Source organism: Sciurus carolinensis, chromosome 17, assembly GCF_902686445.1.
Source record: "Sciurus carolinensis chromosome 17, mSciCar1.2, whole genome shotgun sequence".
NCBI lineage: Eukaryota > Metazoa > Chordata > Mammalia > Rodentia > Sciuridae > Sciurus > Sciurus carolinensis.
The window spans coordinates 54716892-54733033 of record NC_062229.1 but is presented as its reverse complement, the minus strand read 5'-3'; the positions used below and the strand labels follow the sequence as shown (position 1 = coordinate 54733033).

Below are 16142 nucleotides of genomic sequence, written 5' to 3'. Positions count from 1 at the left end.
TTAAGTGCTTTGAAATCTTTGTTACATTCAGACAGCTCATTATAACAGCTTTTACAAGCCAAAGCTTTTGAGCTTTAACAGGAGAAATAAAAATAACTTTTTACTTTGCTATTCCATATGGTTTTTATAGTATTGTTTTGCTTTAAGGATTTTCATCTGTAATTGTCCCACCCACCGTTCTAAGGATCTTTTTTTTTTTTTTATTAACTTTTTATTTTCATTGGTACCCAATTTGTTCATTCTGATGGGACTCAGTAGGAGTTCAGTAGTAAGTTCCTTTGGGTGGATATCACGTTTTCCATTATCTTTCTCACCTCTGACTGCATGTTTTTTTCTCTCTTTTTTTCCCATTGTTAAGTCAAAAATGACCAGGAAGAAAAAAAAATCACACACACACGAGCAGAACAAAAATAAAATAAAATAAAATAAAAATCATTTTCTTCTTCTGATGCAATCCTTACTTAGATTTGGTATCTGATTTTTCTTTGTCTGGACCATGACCAAACTTGATCTCTCCAATGGCTTTAACCCTACTTTTGATTTAAGTGTTCGGGGAGGAAGTGGGAGGCTGCATTCTGTAGTGTTCTCCAGATATCCACGGGATCATTGTCACAAGAAATAAGATGTGATTTTTAATGAAATGCTTTAATATCCCTGCTGTTCCCCTCGGCAGCTTTGCCTTCACCACAGCTGTAAATACTGCCCATGGAGTCTAGTGTTTATAAAGATAGCTCTTGTTTGTATTTATTTCCCTAAAAGAGAAGAGTTATGTAGAAATATAAAAGTCGGGAAATGTGCATCGACTCTTGAATTACAACCTTTTAGCTGGTAGATGCTTTGTTCAAAGGATTTATATTTTTGTACATTGTTATCATTTTTATGGAGTAAAGAAATGCTTTGGCGTTAAAGAAGAAAAAAAAAAATCTGTGGGCGAAACTGCTGTTTTCTAGTACCTTAGAACTCAGTCTGAAGACTGGAGTCTTCAAAGTCATTTTTATTTCCAGTGTTCAATTTTAATTAAAAATCACATTCACAATTCTGTAATCCCATCTGCAGATTCAAAAAGGGAATTCATATAAGAGAAAATTAACTTATTATTATTAAAATACACTGCCTTTCTAATAGATATAATAGACTAATCGTTTTCCCCAGGCTCCGTGATGGTTCCTCACATAATCACTAAAATATTAGCAAATTGAATGGATTTTTCTTGCCTGCCAATGATAATCAAACTTATTTTTTAAAACATTCTTCTTTTTATGGAGGTGATAAGGATATTTGCTCAGGGAAGAGATGTTATAAGTTGCTATTTTCTACTGGCCAATGTCAGAATTCGAAACTGAATGGCCTTGACTTTGTTGGATGAGGATTCAGTTTATTTTTTATTTGGTGGATGGTAGAACTTTGGTCCCCAGGAGTCTATTTTAGGTAAATTTGTGGCACATGATTTCCTTCTCAAAGAACATTTCTTTTAAGGAAGGTCAACTAGCCTTTGTTACTCCTACCAAGTGTGTAGTTCTTCCTATGCTTACTGTGCCCAGCAACTGTTTCCTGGGAGATTTCCCCTGCATCCTTCTAGAAATTGTAGTCCTGTCTCCCATCAGCCTCTGCCAGTGGTTTGCTGTGTCTAGGCAATATCCTTGCAGAGAGCCCTGTTCCAAAGTACTTATTTGCTTCAAGCAATTCAGTGAGGCCCTGTCTCAAATTAAAAATAAATAAATAAATAAAAGGAACTGGGGATGTAGCTCAGTGGCAAAGCATCCCTGGGTTCAATCCCCAGGACCAAAAAAATGAAAACAAAAAATCCCACTAAAATTGATCAGCAGTATCAGAGGTCAGAGTCTTGTGTCCTCCTGGCTGCTCTGAGCAGAGAAGAGAGTATTACTGAATTGTTTCCAGTGTGTTCCTTCTGTGTCCTGTCGCTTGTGTTGTGGTGTTTGTGGTTCAATACATTTCGTGTGGTGTTATACAGGAATATGTTAAAGAATATATGTGATTTTATGATGTGCATAGACATATATGTATATACATACACATGTGTAAATGAAATGCTGTATGTGAAATACAGTCCACTGTAAACCTTTGCATGATAATTTCAACTCACCTATTATTTTCATTTTGTTAGTAAGAAACAAGATTTTTTTTCCTTCCCAATTCTTTCCTTCTTTCTTTCTTTTCTCCAATATTATGTGTCTTGGTCCTTGTGAAGTTTTATTTTGCTTTTATCTTTTGATCAATTGGCCATTTCATCGATGTTTTTATTTCCCCTCTGTATTCTCAGAATCCACTGAAAATCTTTTTAAGGTGTTTAAGTAAATAAATGTTCAGAATGCATGACTTGTTTTGATAATGTAAGTGTTCAGACATGCATAATATTTATACACATGCTATAAAGCTCAATATGTAACTATTTCATAATCCATGCAGAGAAATTCTAAATCTATTACAAAGATTAAGAGAATAAGCTCTCAGGAACATAGATTTCTTCTATTGTTGCCTGTCATTCATCTGTCATGTTCCACATCAATACCTTTGCAGATTGTACCATGTGATCCTGGAAGGCTGCCAAGCGTAATTGACTAGAATGATTCCAAGATGACCCAATGAAAGCATGCCCAGTCTCCACATACAGTGCTTGTTCTTCTTTTCTTTCTTTCTTCTTCTTCTTCTTCTTCTTCTTCTTTTTTGGCACTGGGGATTGAACCCAGGGGCACTTAACCACTGAGTCACATCCCCAGCCCTTTTTTATATTTTATTTAGAGACAGGGTCTCAAAGAGTTGCTAAGAGTCTCACTAAGTTGCTCAAGGTTTGAACTCTCAATCTTCCTGCCTCAGCCTCCTGAGCTGCTGGGATTACAGGCATGCATCACTGTGCCAGGCTTATCATCCTTCCTTCCTTCCTTCCTTCCTTCCTTCCTTCCTTCCTTCCTTCCTTCCTTCTTCCCTTCCTTCCTTCTTTCTTTTCTGTTTCTTACTCTCTCCATCGAATGTCTCTTTTCTGTCAATAATTCCGTGTCTTAAAAGCACATATGTAAACAGATTTTAAAATGACAAGTAAGAATTGAGAAACCTTGTAGTGCGGGTGGGACCCATTCCTCAAGGCATCAGGGTGAGGAAGGGCATGGGGCGAGTGCGGTTTTCAGCCAGTGGTTCCCAACTTAGAACCAGCAGAACCACGTGGAGGATGGGCTTAACCTGGGGCCACCCCCAGAGCTGCTGCTTTGGCAGGACAGGGATGAGGTCTGAGAGACTGCATTTCTAGCAGGTTTCCAGGTAAAACTTATGCTGCAGAAGGGGACTATACTTTGAGAACCCCTACTCTATGGTCACTTCTTCATGTGGTTCAGATGAGGAAAGTGAGACCCAGAGAGGGCAAGGGTTTATCCCAAGATCTCACAACTGGGCTTGTCCCAAGATCCCTCACAAGAGGCTTGGCATCTGGGCTAGAGTGAAGAACAGGTCTTTTGGATCAGACCCCAGAAAATCTTCTGGGCATCTGTTCTTTGACTGATTGGGGAAGGAGAGGCCCTTCCTGACTGCCTAACTGAAGGGAGTGTTGGAAACCAGATTCCCATCCCTCCTGATTCCTGTCTGCGGGAGTGCTGTCTCCATTGGCTCATCTCCTTGTAAGTCCCATGCTGAGGCAGGAGGATCACAAGTTCAAAGCCAGCCTCGGCAACTTAGCGAGGCCCTAAGCAATTCATGAGACCCTGTCTCTAGATAAAATACAAAATAGGGCTGGGGATGTGGCTCAGATCCCTGGGTTCAATACCTGGTTTAATAATAATAATAATAATAATAATAATAATGACAGCATAGGCTACAAGAGTAACCATGGAAAAAATAGAAATGACTGAATTTTTACTTATATCTAAAGATTTCCCTTTGATTACTATGAAATTTCAGTGAAATATTATTTCACTAAATGAGTTTTCCATAATATCTTCCAGTCTGTCTGTATTTTCATGGTGGGAAATGTCATTTGGTTGGTGAATTCTAATTAAAGTAAAAAATGATTTTGGTAGTTGGCTGATTTTCTTTAAATAAGGACATGTCATGAAATTGTTTTCATAAGAATATGAATTTGTTGAATTGTATAAGAAAAATACTGTGTGGTATTTTTATGGGTCCTGAATATTGATTTAATTTCAATGATTATATTATTGGGATGCAGATTGTCAAAATGGCTTTTGTGTATCATAAAATGCAATTAACTATCACCTGATAATTATATAGTAGAACTGAGTGCCAAAAGAATTAACCTTGAATGATTGGGGAAATTAAAATAAGTGCTGTTTTCCAAACCAGTGGGAAAGAACCTTAGCCCACTTAAAGTTGGACTCCGTTCAACTCAATAAATCTTGACTAAGGACCTTCTATACCCAAGGAATGAACTGTTCTAGGTAGGTTGGATCTGCATTGGGTCTTAAGAGCCAGGATCTTTGAATTTTTATGAAAATGAATGCAGAACACATGTGTATTTATAGATATAAATAACAGTAAGTATTTATTGGAGGAGTTGTCATTGAATGATGAAGGCAGAGATTAAATTTGGCCAATGGCATAATTATCTCCAGTTTCACAGGAGCAAAGACTCCGGATCTCAATGCATATCCTGAAACCTAGTCTTTCCATGTTGTATAGATGGAATCTAGGTCACAGTTCTGATCTTTTATTATTATTTTGATTTATGTATTTACTTATTTTTTACATAATTCTGATCTTGAATGTTGCCTTCTGTCTTCACAGCGTCTTGTAGAAGCGGCGGAAGAGGCACACCTGAAGCATGAATTTGATGCAGACTTACAGGTAACAGACTGTAGTTTGAGTTATGCTGTTTGTGAGTTTAAACAATTGGAAGAGGCTTTTGGGAGGGTGGTGCAGAAAGGGAATAAATGAACCTCTGTCTTGACAGGGTAAGATAGCCATCCTCAACCAGTTTCATCAATGATAGAGTGGGTGACACCACACATTCACATGTATATAACCAGATTTCCATGTGTAGGGAATTAGGTCCATCAACTGACCGTAATTACCAGAGCTTTGAATGGTAAATTGATAAAATAGCACAATATATCCAAGTCCCACTTCCTGGGCTGTATTTTGGAATCCAGGTGACTGAAAATGTTGTAATGCATCTAACTTTAGCATTGGTTTTTAAAACTGAACATCACACTTCCAAAGTTAAATGCTTCATATACTTGGGACTTGAACATCTATTTAATAAATTTCTTGTATCGGATCATGGTACACCTGTGTTTGGTTGAGAAGGATTTAGATGTTGGTGTATGTAGAAAATATGGTAAAAGGCAACAAGTAATTGGATTGAAACTTGGAATTTTTTGGGGGGTTCCCTTCTGAAGGAACTTTTTTTCTAAATTGTCATTTTGAGTTTCGTAGATTTTCCTCTCTTCTAGGAAAACAGAAGGAACAAATCATAATCTTCTGCTCTACTATTTGCTAGGACATATCTTTTTAGTGGCATGTGGTCACAATTAGGAAATAGTATTTATTTTGCTATGTTTTCATTAATATGGAAAATATAAAGCCAGATGTAAAGTTTTAAGCACAAAAAGATGGTAATCCAAGGCTCTCTTGCTCATGGATGCATCTCTTGTTATCACTTCCATCCATGTTTTTCTCCTTATGGATAAAAGACTGCATACTCAAAAGGGGGTAATTGAGGAAAGTTTAATAGGGAGAATATTTATAGATGTGTGGTCAGGTTAAAAGAAACAAGCAAATGATGGTACCCCAGAGCTCACCATCTTTCTAGCCGGAGGAAGTCAGGTTTCTAGAACCCAGAGGGTGTGGCCATAAGAAAAAGGTATTTTATAGAGGATTTGATAGTGTAGTCATCCATGGTGATCAGGCAAGGGTGGAATTTGCAGGGAAGAGACCTCCAATAACCCTTTCCTGCTTCCTTATCTCTTGCCCAACATGGCAGAATACAACTATTGTTGCAGTTGAAATAGTTCAGTCTTCTGAGTCACTGAGCTGGGTGGAGAAGGTTGAAGAACAGGGCTAACAACGACAACAACAAAAAGGTCAAGCCCTCAATCTGGGGTCATTTTCAGTCATCACACCCAAAATAGGAAAGAAACACAGCCAGAAGTGTAGTCAAGCTTAGGAGGGTGGAGGGGAAAATGAAGAAGCACCAAGGACTGTTGGCAACATTGACAGAGAAGGAAGAAGTGGGTTCAGCTCTTTGGGCAAAGATATAAGAAAAGGCGCAGAGGACAGCACAGAGAATATAACAAGAACCTGGTCCTCTTCCCACTCTCCTCATGTGTTGGCCCCATGTGGTCCTGGCGGGCATTCGCTGACCTTTGGGGACCAAGCCTTCACCACAGGAGCCCTTCAGGGATATTCCAGATCAAAACTATAACAGAGACAAAGTGAAGCTGAATAGCTCCAGATGTGATGATCTGGAAATACACAGTATCACTTATGTGGAATTCTCACCCCAAATATGTAGCCTGAATATCATCACGATAAAACACCAGATAACTCCAGATGGAGGAACACTCTGCTAAGTAACAGGCTCCACTCATCTTAAAAAAGGCCAAGGTTGAGAAAGACAAAGAGACATCACTGAGCATTCGTTCCAAAAGGAGAGATGAACGGCACATGTCCGCTGAGGGCAACATGTGATCCGAAATTGGATCATGAGCCAGGAAGGAAGATTTGAATATGTTCTGGCCTTAGATAATCTTAGATAATAATTTCATATTCATGTTGGATTGCCTGATTTTGACCCTTATACTGTGATTAACGTGTTAGAGAATGTCATTATCCTTATTTATTTATTTTTTGGACCAAGTGTTTGAATCTGTTGGCCGGATAGGAAGAAAAGAATTTGCAGGAGTGAGAAATATTGTTGAAGTCAGGACTGTTTTTTAAAATCTGGTATTTATGGCTCTGGTATTTATAGTCAGTTTTACTCTGAGATCAGTTTTCTATTAAGTGTAGCAGGGCTGAGTCTAAGGGGGTGGTGTGACTGGATTGATTGACTTTAGGGGATTATTTATCCTTCAACACAGGAAAAATGTTCAAGGGTTTAGTTCAGCTACTAAATGCATCCCTTTTTGTCCATCTGAAGCTATTATTATGATTATTATTATTATTGGTATTGGGGATTAAATGCAGGGATGCTTAACAACTGAGCCACATCCCTAACTCGTTTTTATTTTTTATTTTAAGGCAGGGTCTTGCTAAGCTGCTTAGGGCCTCTCTAAATTGCTGAGGCTGGCCTCGAACTTGTGATCCTCCTGCCTCTGCCTCCCAAATTGCTGGGATTCCAGGCATGTGCCACTATACCTGACTTGAAGCTATTGCTATTTCTGGGAATGTTCTGGTCTCCTATGACAGAAGCTTTACAATAAAATTTTGGTGTCACATAGCTGATCCCCCTTGTCAGGTGTGGTGCCGTTAACACAAATGCAGCTTTGAGGTCCTTCTCTCTCAAAAACAAACAAACAAACAAATGATACCGAGAACACAAGTCCTTAGTTTTTGTTCTCTTGTGAACAGGAAGGGGTAGTCTGATATGTCCTCCTCCGTCACCCTCTCTGAACATGAGCTGAAGAATATTGGAGGGTACTATTGTGATCTGAACACAAGAGTAGATGTTGAAATAACCTGTCCTATTCCACAGCATCGCTCATTATTCAGACCTCAGACCTAGGTGACATCTCTGGGTTGGAGACCACTCTGTGCTCTTTGCCAGAAACCTATAAAAGAGAGGCCTTTGATAAGACAGATGTGCATGGAAGAGCCATCCCTGCTTAGATGAAAGCTCCAAAGCTGCTGAAGCTTCAATGCTATTAAGTGCAAGTCTGTTAACAGCTCGGGTGTGAGGCCGGTTGCCATTACTAAGGTAGCAGGCCCAAGCTCCGGCTCTGAGTTTATTGCTATGATGGTCCATTAGAGCTGATCAATTGTTAATCTGGGCTCTGCTGACCTCTCCACAACCTCTGCCAGAGGATTGTTTTTATCAAAAAATTTCAGACTACCATCTGCTCACCGTGAAATAATGCTGAGGAGGACCCTGCTCTCTGAGCTGGGGAAGAACAAAGGAAGCCAGAGGTCTGTTTGCCTAAAGGGAGGAAAAGAAAGGAAGGGTTTTTGTGAAATGTCCTAAACTATGTAGCTAAAAGTTTCAGAGATCTTAGCTTCCTTGTGCCCCAAATAGAAAAGACATGATGTCTCTGTACCTTCTCTCAAAATCAAAGATCAAAATCTTCACATAATTCCAATGTTCATCTGCTTTAAAAATGAAGAATTTGTTTTTTATCTGTAAAATCATGAAAAGCTCCCCAACCCTCAAAATTATGCCTCCTTTATTGTGAGGATTTTATTTTACGTTTAAATCCCTCTCACAGTCTTTCCAGAGGTTTCACTTTTTGGCCATAGACTTTTGGCCTTGACATCTGCAGTCTCCTCTCCAAGGCCCTTACTTATGGTATTTGATCTTAATAAAAACTATATTGGGACAAGGGACAAAGTACAGTCTCTGATAGGTAGCATATGTGAAGATACCAGAATTTGAGTCCTCTGTGGAAACTAGGTCTGCTTGATCTTCAATGGCTGGGTAACTTTCTTGTGGACATTGGTGTTGGTTTGGCCCTTTGGCTTGTTCTTGTTTGTGGTGGCCTATGAGTTCTAAATTGGCCTTTTTTTAGTTTAGTTTTTGTTCCCTTGGTGTAGTTTTTATTTGTGGGGGCAATTTTCAGTCATGACTGAGGTTCAGAGGCCTTGTTAAAATAGCATTTCCCTTTTTAAAATTTTATTCTGTGAATTAACATAGGCTTTTATTAAAAGACTGATAATTTAATGAAAACAGTTTTTAAAAAAAACCAACCTGTATTGCATTACCATATGTGTTTATTTTAGTGTTTTTAACCTTCATTATTTAGATAACAAAATCCAATTCAGGAGAGAATTGAGGGGGACCTAGTCTTGACTACCTCACCTATTGATAATTCTCTGAAAACTAGATTTATACATCTAGAAAATTCAGAAAGAATGTCTTCCTTCACTTGCATTTTCTTTCTGGTTCTTCTACTGGCAAGCGAAGGAGAAGGAAAAAAAGTCCTTTTGACAGTTTACTAAAAACCTGCTTATCTTTGAACCGCAAACATATTTTCTTTGAAAGCTGTCTCCAATAAGTGCCAATTGCACAGAGCTGGTGCACAGAGGGAAAAAAAAATGTGGTTTTGAATTGTGTATCTTGCAGAGGCTTTTTCCATTACCAAGTTTTCTATAATAAATTTTCTTTGTTGTTTTGTAAGTAATAGAAAAAAAAAAAAAAAAGCCTGGTGACATTCGGAGAGATGACAAGCATGAGAGTGGCAAGGACCCTGGGTGGGGTCACAGTACAGTGTCCTGGAGTCCCCTCCTGTCCTTACTATGCTGCAGGGGCCTGTCTTATAGACCTGGTGGTCTGATTTCCTGGGGTTTGGAGTGGAAAGGAGGCAGAGACCCTGAGGTAGGACGACCACTGAGTTCCCAGATTAACTTCCTCTGCCTGCTCATCACTGCCTATTGCCCTGGGAACACTGGGTAAAGAAGACCCAGGGGAGGAGAAAGGGGGAGGCTTACAAGTCTAGCATCCAGTTTAGAACTTCTAGCATCATCCACTGGCGGGGTTTGGAGGAAAGGATTAGAAAGGACAGTGGAACCGCACACAGCAGAGCAGAGCCATCCCTCATCCTGACAGGACAGTGGTTTCCCTACTGCAAAGTGAAGCTCTTGCCCTGGGGAAAAACTTTATGTCATAAACAAGAGCAAAGGAAGGCTTCAGCAGAAGTGCTTCCTGAGCAGAGGAAATGACTGCCCTCTAGGGGGTTTCCCTGCAGGCTGGACAAGCCTGGATTCATCATTCCTCTCCAATTCCACTGAGCAAGGTGTTGAGCTCCTTGCTGGGGTCGCGGGAGCAAGGAAGACCCAGGCCCCAAATAGAAATCGTGTTTTTTTGGGGGGTGAGGGGTACCGGGGATTAAATTCAGGGGCACTCGACCACTGAGCCACATCCCCAGCCCTGTTTTATATTTTATTTAGAGACAGGGTTTCACTGAGTTGCTTAAAGCCTCACCAAATTGCTGAGAGTGGCTTTGAACTCATGGTCTTCCTGCCTCAGCCTCCCAAGCTGCTAACATGAGAGGCTACAGGTATGTGCCGTTGTGCCCAGCTAGAAATGGTGTTTTTCATTCAGGTAACTAATTGGATCTTGTGCAGTAAGCCAGAAAGATAGAGGCCCCACTGATAAGAAAGATAAATCAAAAGAGATGGGAACTTCACATTTCCCACTTTCCCCCTCTGGTCTGATGAAAGCATGCCTATTGTTTTTTTCTTTTTTCTTTTTATCAGTTTGGCAAGGGGTCACAGTTAGTCTTCAGCACTTTGAGATCTTCCATTAGGTGTTTCTTGGTTAGGACTTGCCCCATGTCTTTAATTCATAAGTGTGATGCGTAAGTAGTTCCCAAGAACTCTTTAAGTTGTAAGCATTTTAAAATTAGTCATTTCTCAGTTGTTATCCACACACCCTAGGGAAACACACACACGCGCACGCACACACACACACACACACACACCATTGGTTTTGTTCATTTGACTTGGATTATAACCTGGAATAAGGCCAATGTCAAGACTTTGAGCCTGTTATTAATCAGTTCTTTGATGTTCACATGTTGTGTTCGTGACCCTAAGTGTTCATCTTAGGCAAGTAGAAGAAAGGGCACTGGGTGGAACTTCAGCTTGATTCCACAGCTTTGGTCTGGACATCTGGAAATTTAGACTTTACCAGTTCAAATTCCAGCTGCAACATTTATGTGCTTGAGAATGTACTCCTGGGGCTTCTTTGCTCATCCATAAAAGGATATGCTTGTAGTATCTAGATGATACCTAAGGCCTCATCCATCTCACAGATGCTGAGATTCATTCAAACAATGAATCAGCTGCCTCCTGCACATCAGGCTCTGGGCCATGGTCAAGGCCATGAGCCAGACAGGTAGTCTCTGTCTTTGGTCTCATGGAACTTATCATCTAATGAGAATGACAGATGCTGAAGACATGATAACATATTGTTAAATTCCAATCATGGTGAGTGACATAAAAGAGAAGTAAGGGGATTATCATAGTGCAGGACAAGGAGACCTCGCCTAGTCTGGGAGTTTAGAACACCTTGGAGCAAATCTCCAAAGCAGGGTGAGTCTGGATTGAGTGGAAATTCTAGGTTTACCTCCAACACAACTAGAAGAAATCTCTCTAAACATAGGGAACCCAAAGTATCTTTTATTTTTCACAAATAAAAGAAACTAAATTTATTTTATCTGTTTTCCACAAAATAATCTTTCTCATTTCTGAACTCTTTTAAACAAAAATTATGTGAGGCCACAGTTTTGAACTCACCTCCTATACTAGACCTGAACAGATCAGATCAAACCAAAATGGAGTCACTGATGCTATGTGCCACATACTCAGATTGATGCTTTAAGGAAGCAGAAAGACCCAAAAGCAGACCATTTTTTCTTCAAACACGCAAACAAAAACCATGAGATTCCAGCCTACTTGAGTCCTTATCATCAGAAAAGTCTTTTGCTTTAATCCTTACAAAAATATATCTGGGGGGACCTCATGTTAACCAGTCATGTTAACCTCATGTTATCTTTCCTGATTCTCATCTTACAAACCCACAGTTACCCTTGCCCCATAGAAGCTCTCATTCTGTTTTGTAGAACAGAGGCTGCTTCAATTCATGAATTGCAAATAAAAACCAATTAGCTCGATAACTAAATTTATTGTAATTTTGTCTTTTGACAACTCTAATGACACTTGCTTTTTGCCTTTTTAATGATGCTTATCACTTCCTAGCCTGTTAATTTTATTCACATAAGTGTGCATTTGTTGCTTAATTTAACATTTATGCAGAACTCAGTGTATGTTAAGTCCTCTTCTGTCTTATGGGACTCTCACAAACTAAGAGGCATGGCAGCAAATGGCTACCACAAAATATGGAGAGGAACTGGCCAGTTAAAATACAGTGTGAAGACTGGGTGCAGTGGTTCATGCTTGTAATCCCAATGGTTCCAGAGGCTGAGGCAGGAGGGTCGCAAGTTCAAAGTGAGCCTCACCAATTTGGCGAAGCACAAAGCAACTTAGAGAGACCTTGTCTCTAAATAAAATATAAAAAGGGTTGGGAATGTGGTTCAGTGGTTAAGCACCCCTGGGTTCCATTTCCAGTACCCCCCCCCCCGCAAACAAAAAAATACAGTGAGTTCAGTGAGGACTGAATGTTTTACATTTATTCATTTATTTTCCCAACAAGTGTTCATCAAATACCTATTGTATTTCAGGCATTGTGCTACCTGTGGAATAGAAGGATCCAAACACAATAGGAAACAAAAAAAGAGCCAGTAATTTAGCCCTTACTGACCTATAAGTACACAGACTATTGCCTGATGACAATTGTGATGAATACTATTTTTTATTTTATGATGCAAAATTTGCACGTGGTACAATGCATACATCTCAAAACTTCCTAATTTTGAATTTACAAGGCAAGTTTCTTTCTTCCCCCTTTACATTTGTTTTAGTCAGTTTCTTTTTCTGCTGTGACCAAAAGACCTGACAAGAACAATTTTAAGCAGGAAAAACTTACTTGGGGATCACAGTTTCAGAGGTCTCAGTCCATAGATGGCTGACTCCATTCCTCAGGGTCCAAGATGTGGCAGAACATCATGGTGGAAGGATGTAATGGAGGAAAGCAGCTCAGGACATTGCACCAGGAAGTATAGGGCATAAGAGAATTCCCCTCAGTGGGGACAAAATATAAACCCTAAAGGCATACCCTCAGTGACCCACCTCCTCCAGCCATATACTACCTACCTACAGTTACCAACCAGTTAATTCCCAACAGGAGATTAATGCACTGATGAGGTTAAGGCTCTCCTAACCCAACAATTTCACTGCTAAACCTTCTTGCATTGTTTCACACATCAGCTTTTGGGGGACACCTCATATCTAAACCTTTTAACTTCCTTCTGCCTCTACAGGAAGCAACTGTTCTGATTTTTTACATTAGATTGCTTTTGTATATTTTTGAACCTAAAAAAAAATATATATATATATATATATGACAAACTCTTTTGAGTTTGGTTTCTTTCCTTAACATAATGTCTGAGATTGGTCTACAACGTTGCATTCTTCTTTTTTAACATAACCTTCATATATTGTTTATTTCCCTTTAAATAGTGTTTTCCCACATTTCTTTCACCTCTGAGTTAATATGTTCTGCCTTCATTGTCTTTCACTTCAAAGTATTCTTTTAATAGAAGCCTCTTTAACATGTGATAGTAAAGTCTCCAAATTGTGAATTAGTTCATTTCTTCCTTTAGTTCTGATGGATTTTTGTTCATGTATCTTGAAGCTCTCTATTGTAACACATTTAGGATTGTTTTGTGTTCTTGGTGAATGGAACATCTTAATCTTTAAGAAATATTTTTATTGCTGTTATTATTCTTTGTTATATAGCACACCTGCTTTTTAAATAATTTTTTAGTTGTAAATGGACACAATACCTTTATTTTATGTTTTTATTTTTACGTGATGCTGAGGATGGAACCCAGTGCCTCATACATGCTAGGCAACGCTCCACCACTGAGCCACAACCCCAATCCTCACGCCAGATTTTTACAAGGTTTATCTTTTTTTTTTTTTTTCTTGTACATTTATTATCTATGTCTTTAAGTAGCAATGGTGGAAGAATATATTTGACTTTTGCTCTTTGAATCGGTCCACAACCTCTGCTTTTAGTTGGATGGTTTGTTTTGTTTACACTCTATATAATATTTGATGTAACTGCATTTGCCTTGTTATTTGCTCTCTTTGTTTTGTTTCTTGGTATTTGCTTTCTCTGCTTTTTGCTCCTTTCCTTCCCTATGTTCTCTTGGGTTAATTGAATATATTTTTGTGTATTACTTTGTTTCTCTGTTGGCTTTTAATCCACATTAAAATTTTTTTTAGTGCTTACTTTGCTTTAGAGGTCATATTCAGCATTTTTAAGTGCAGAGTGTTTCTAGAGTTAATTAAGTAGGTGAGCTACCACTTTACTAAAATGTGAGACCTTTACAACAGGATCATTCCACCTACCTCCATCCTTTGTGGCATTATCAGTGTATTTCACTGATACACTAAAATACATTATCAGTGCATTTATATCTGTGTTTTATACCCGATAAGAAAATGCCATTGTTGGTTTTGTGTGTGTGTGTGTGTGTGTGTGTGTGTGTGTGTGTGTTGCTTTAAATAAATGTCTTCTAATGAAATTAATGCAAGAAGAAAGATGGTGATATGCTTACTTACTTGTTCTTTCTGGTACTTTTCATTCCTCCCTATGAATTTGCGTTTCCATCTGTTATTCTCTTTAGCCCGAAGAACCTTTTTTAGTGTTTTCTATTTGTCTTGTTTTATTTTACATTGCAGGTCTGATCACATAAACTTATTTCAGCTTTTGTTTATCTAAAGTATCTTTATTTTCATTTTGTTTTTGAAGGATAATCTTACTAGATATAGAATTTTGAGTTGACAGCTTAAGTTTTCTTATAGCACTTTAAAGAGATAGTTCATTCTCTTCTGATATTTAATGCTTCTGATGAAATGTTGGCAAGCATTTGTATCTTTGTTCCTTTGCATACAGTGAGTCATTTTTCTCTGCTGCTTTTAAGATTTGATTTTCAGTATACTATACCATGTGGTCCATCAAGGATATTCCTAGATGTATTTGTCTTTGTATTTATTCTGCTTAGAGTTTACTGAGATTCCCGAATAGTCTGACTATATAATTTGTTTAGAATCTTATCTGCTCTTTTGTCTTTACATTTTCATTTGGAACTTAAATGCCATCTTTGATAGACTGCTTAATATGATCATCACAACTTTTTGTCCTTGTTTCCAATCTGTAATTTAAATATACATTAATTCACTCTTCTCTAGTCTCTACCTTGCCAATAAACTTATCCAGTGACTATTTTATTTCATATATTATATGTTTAGCTGCAGGATTTTGTTAAATTCTATTTTTTTAAATTTTTCATTTCTCTGCTGAAATTCCCATCTATTTACTAATTATGTCCATATTTTCTTTTTTCTTTTTTCTTTTTTTTTTTTTCTTTTTGGTACTGTGAATTGAACCCAATGGCAGCTAACCATTGAGTCACATCCCCAGCCCTTTTTTTTTATTATTTTTTTATTTTGAGATACGGTCTCACTTGTCCATGTTTTAAGTTTTCAAAAAATATCTACAATAGCTATTTTGAATTCCTTCTCTGCTAATTCCATCTGTGCCATTTATATTTATTCTGACTCTTTTTTTATTTTTGTTACATTTTTTCTGCCTCTTCCCACATCTAGTAATTTTTTTTTATTAGATGCCAACCATTGTAATTATGTGTCTGACTGGTATTTACAAATGTCCTTCTTGTAACTTAGTATCATCCCATCCATATAGGAGGTGTTCTAAGAAGCCCAAATATATTGAATTATTTTAATTTATATGAGGAAAGTTATTAGAGTTGAAAAGTAGAGAGTGATATATGGTACCTAGCAGAGTAGCCTCCAGTGATTTGATCTTTTACATTCCAACATTATATAATCAGTGAACACAACATTGTCTTCTTTGCTCTTAAAGAACACACCTGCAATCCCAGCAGCTCAGGAGGCTGAGGCAGGAGGATTGTGGGTTCGAAACCAGCCTCAGTAAAAGTGAGGCGCTAAGGAAGTCCGTAAGACTCTGTCTCTAAATAAAATACAAAAAAGGGCTGGGGATGTGGCTCAGTGGTCAAAGGTCCCTGAGTTCTATCCCCAGCCCTTCCCCACCTAAAAAAAAAAAAAAAAAAGAAAAGAAAAAAGAAAAATAGAAAAGAAGAACTACAGAGGCCATCATCCATTTGAAAAAAGAGTAAAGTGAATTTTAGAATGTGATAGACTTTTGCTTATCAAAAGTCTACAATTTCTACCATTTAATTATGTTAGTACCTTTCCCTATTCTAAATCTAGATAACAATATTAGTATTGACAAATTTAAAGACAGAAAGTACAACTTCAAAGCTGTGACACTGGATCTGGTTTTGTTTGAACAATCA

General features: G+C 38.2%; 1 protein-coding gene across 2 annotated transcripts in view; it reads left to right on the top strand.

The window, feature by feature from the left end:
* The window catches only part of Cacna2d3 (calcium voltage-gated channel auxiliary subunit alpha2delta 3), an 885854-nt gene that overhangs the window by 250416 nt on the left and 619296 nt on the right, over positions 1-16142 (top strand). For both annotated transcript variants that reach the window (XM_047531971.1, XM_047531972.1), the window contains exon 4: positions 4750-4809. In XM_047531971.1, coding sequence (XP_047387927.1) covers positions 4750-4809 — 60 coding nt within the window. The remainder of the gene's footprint in view (positions 1-4749; positions 4810-16142) is intronic.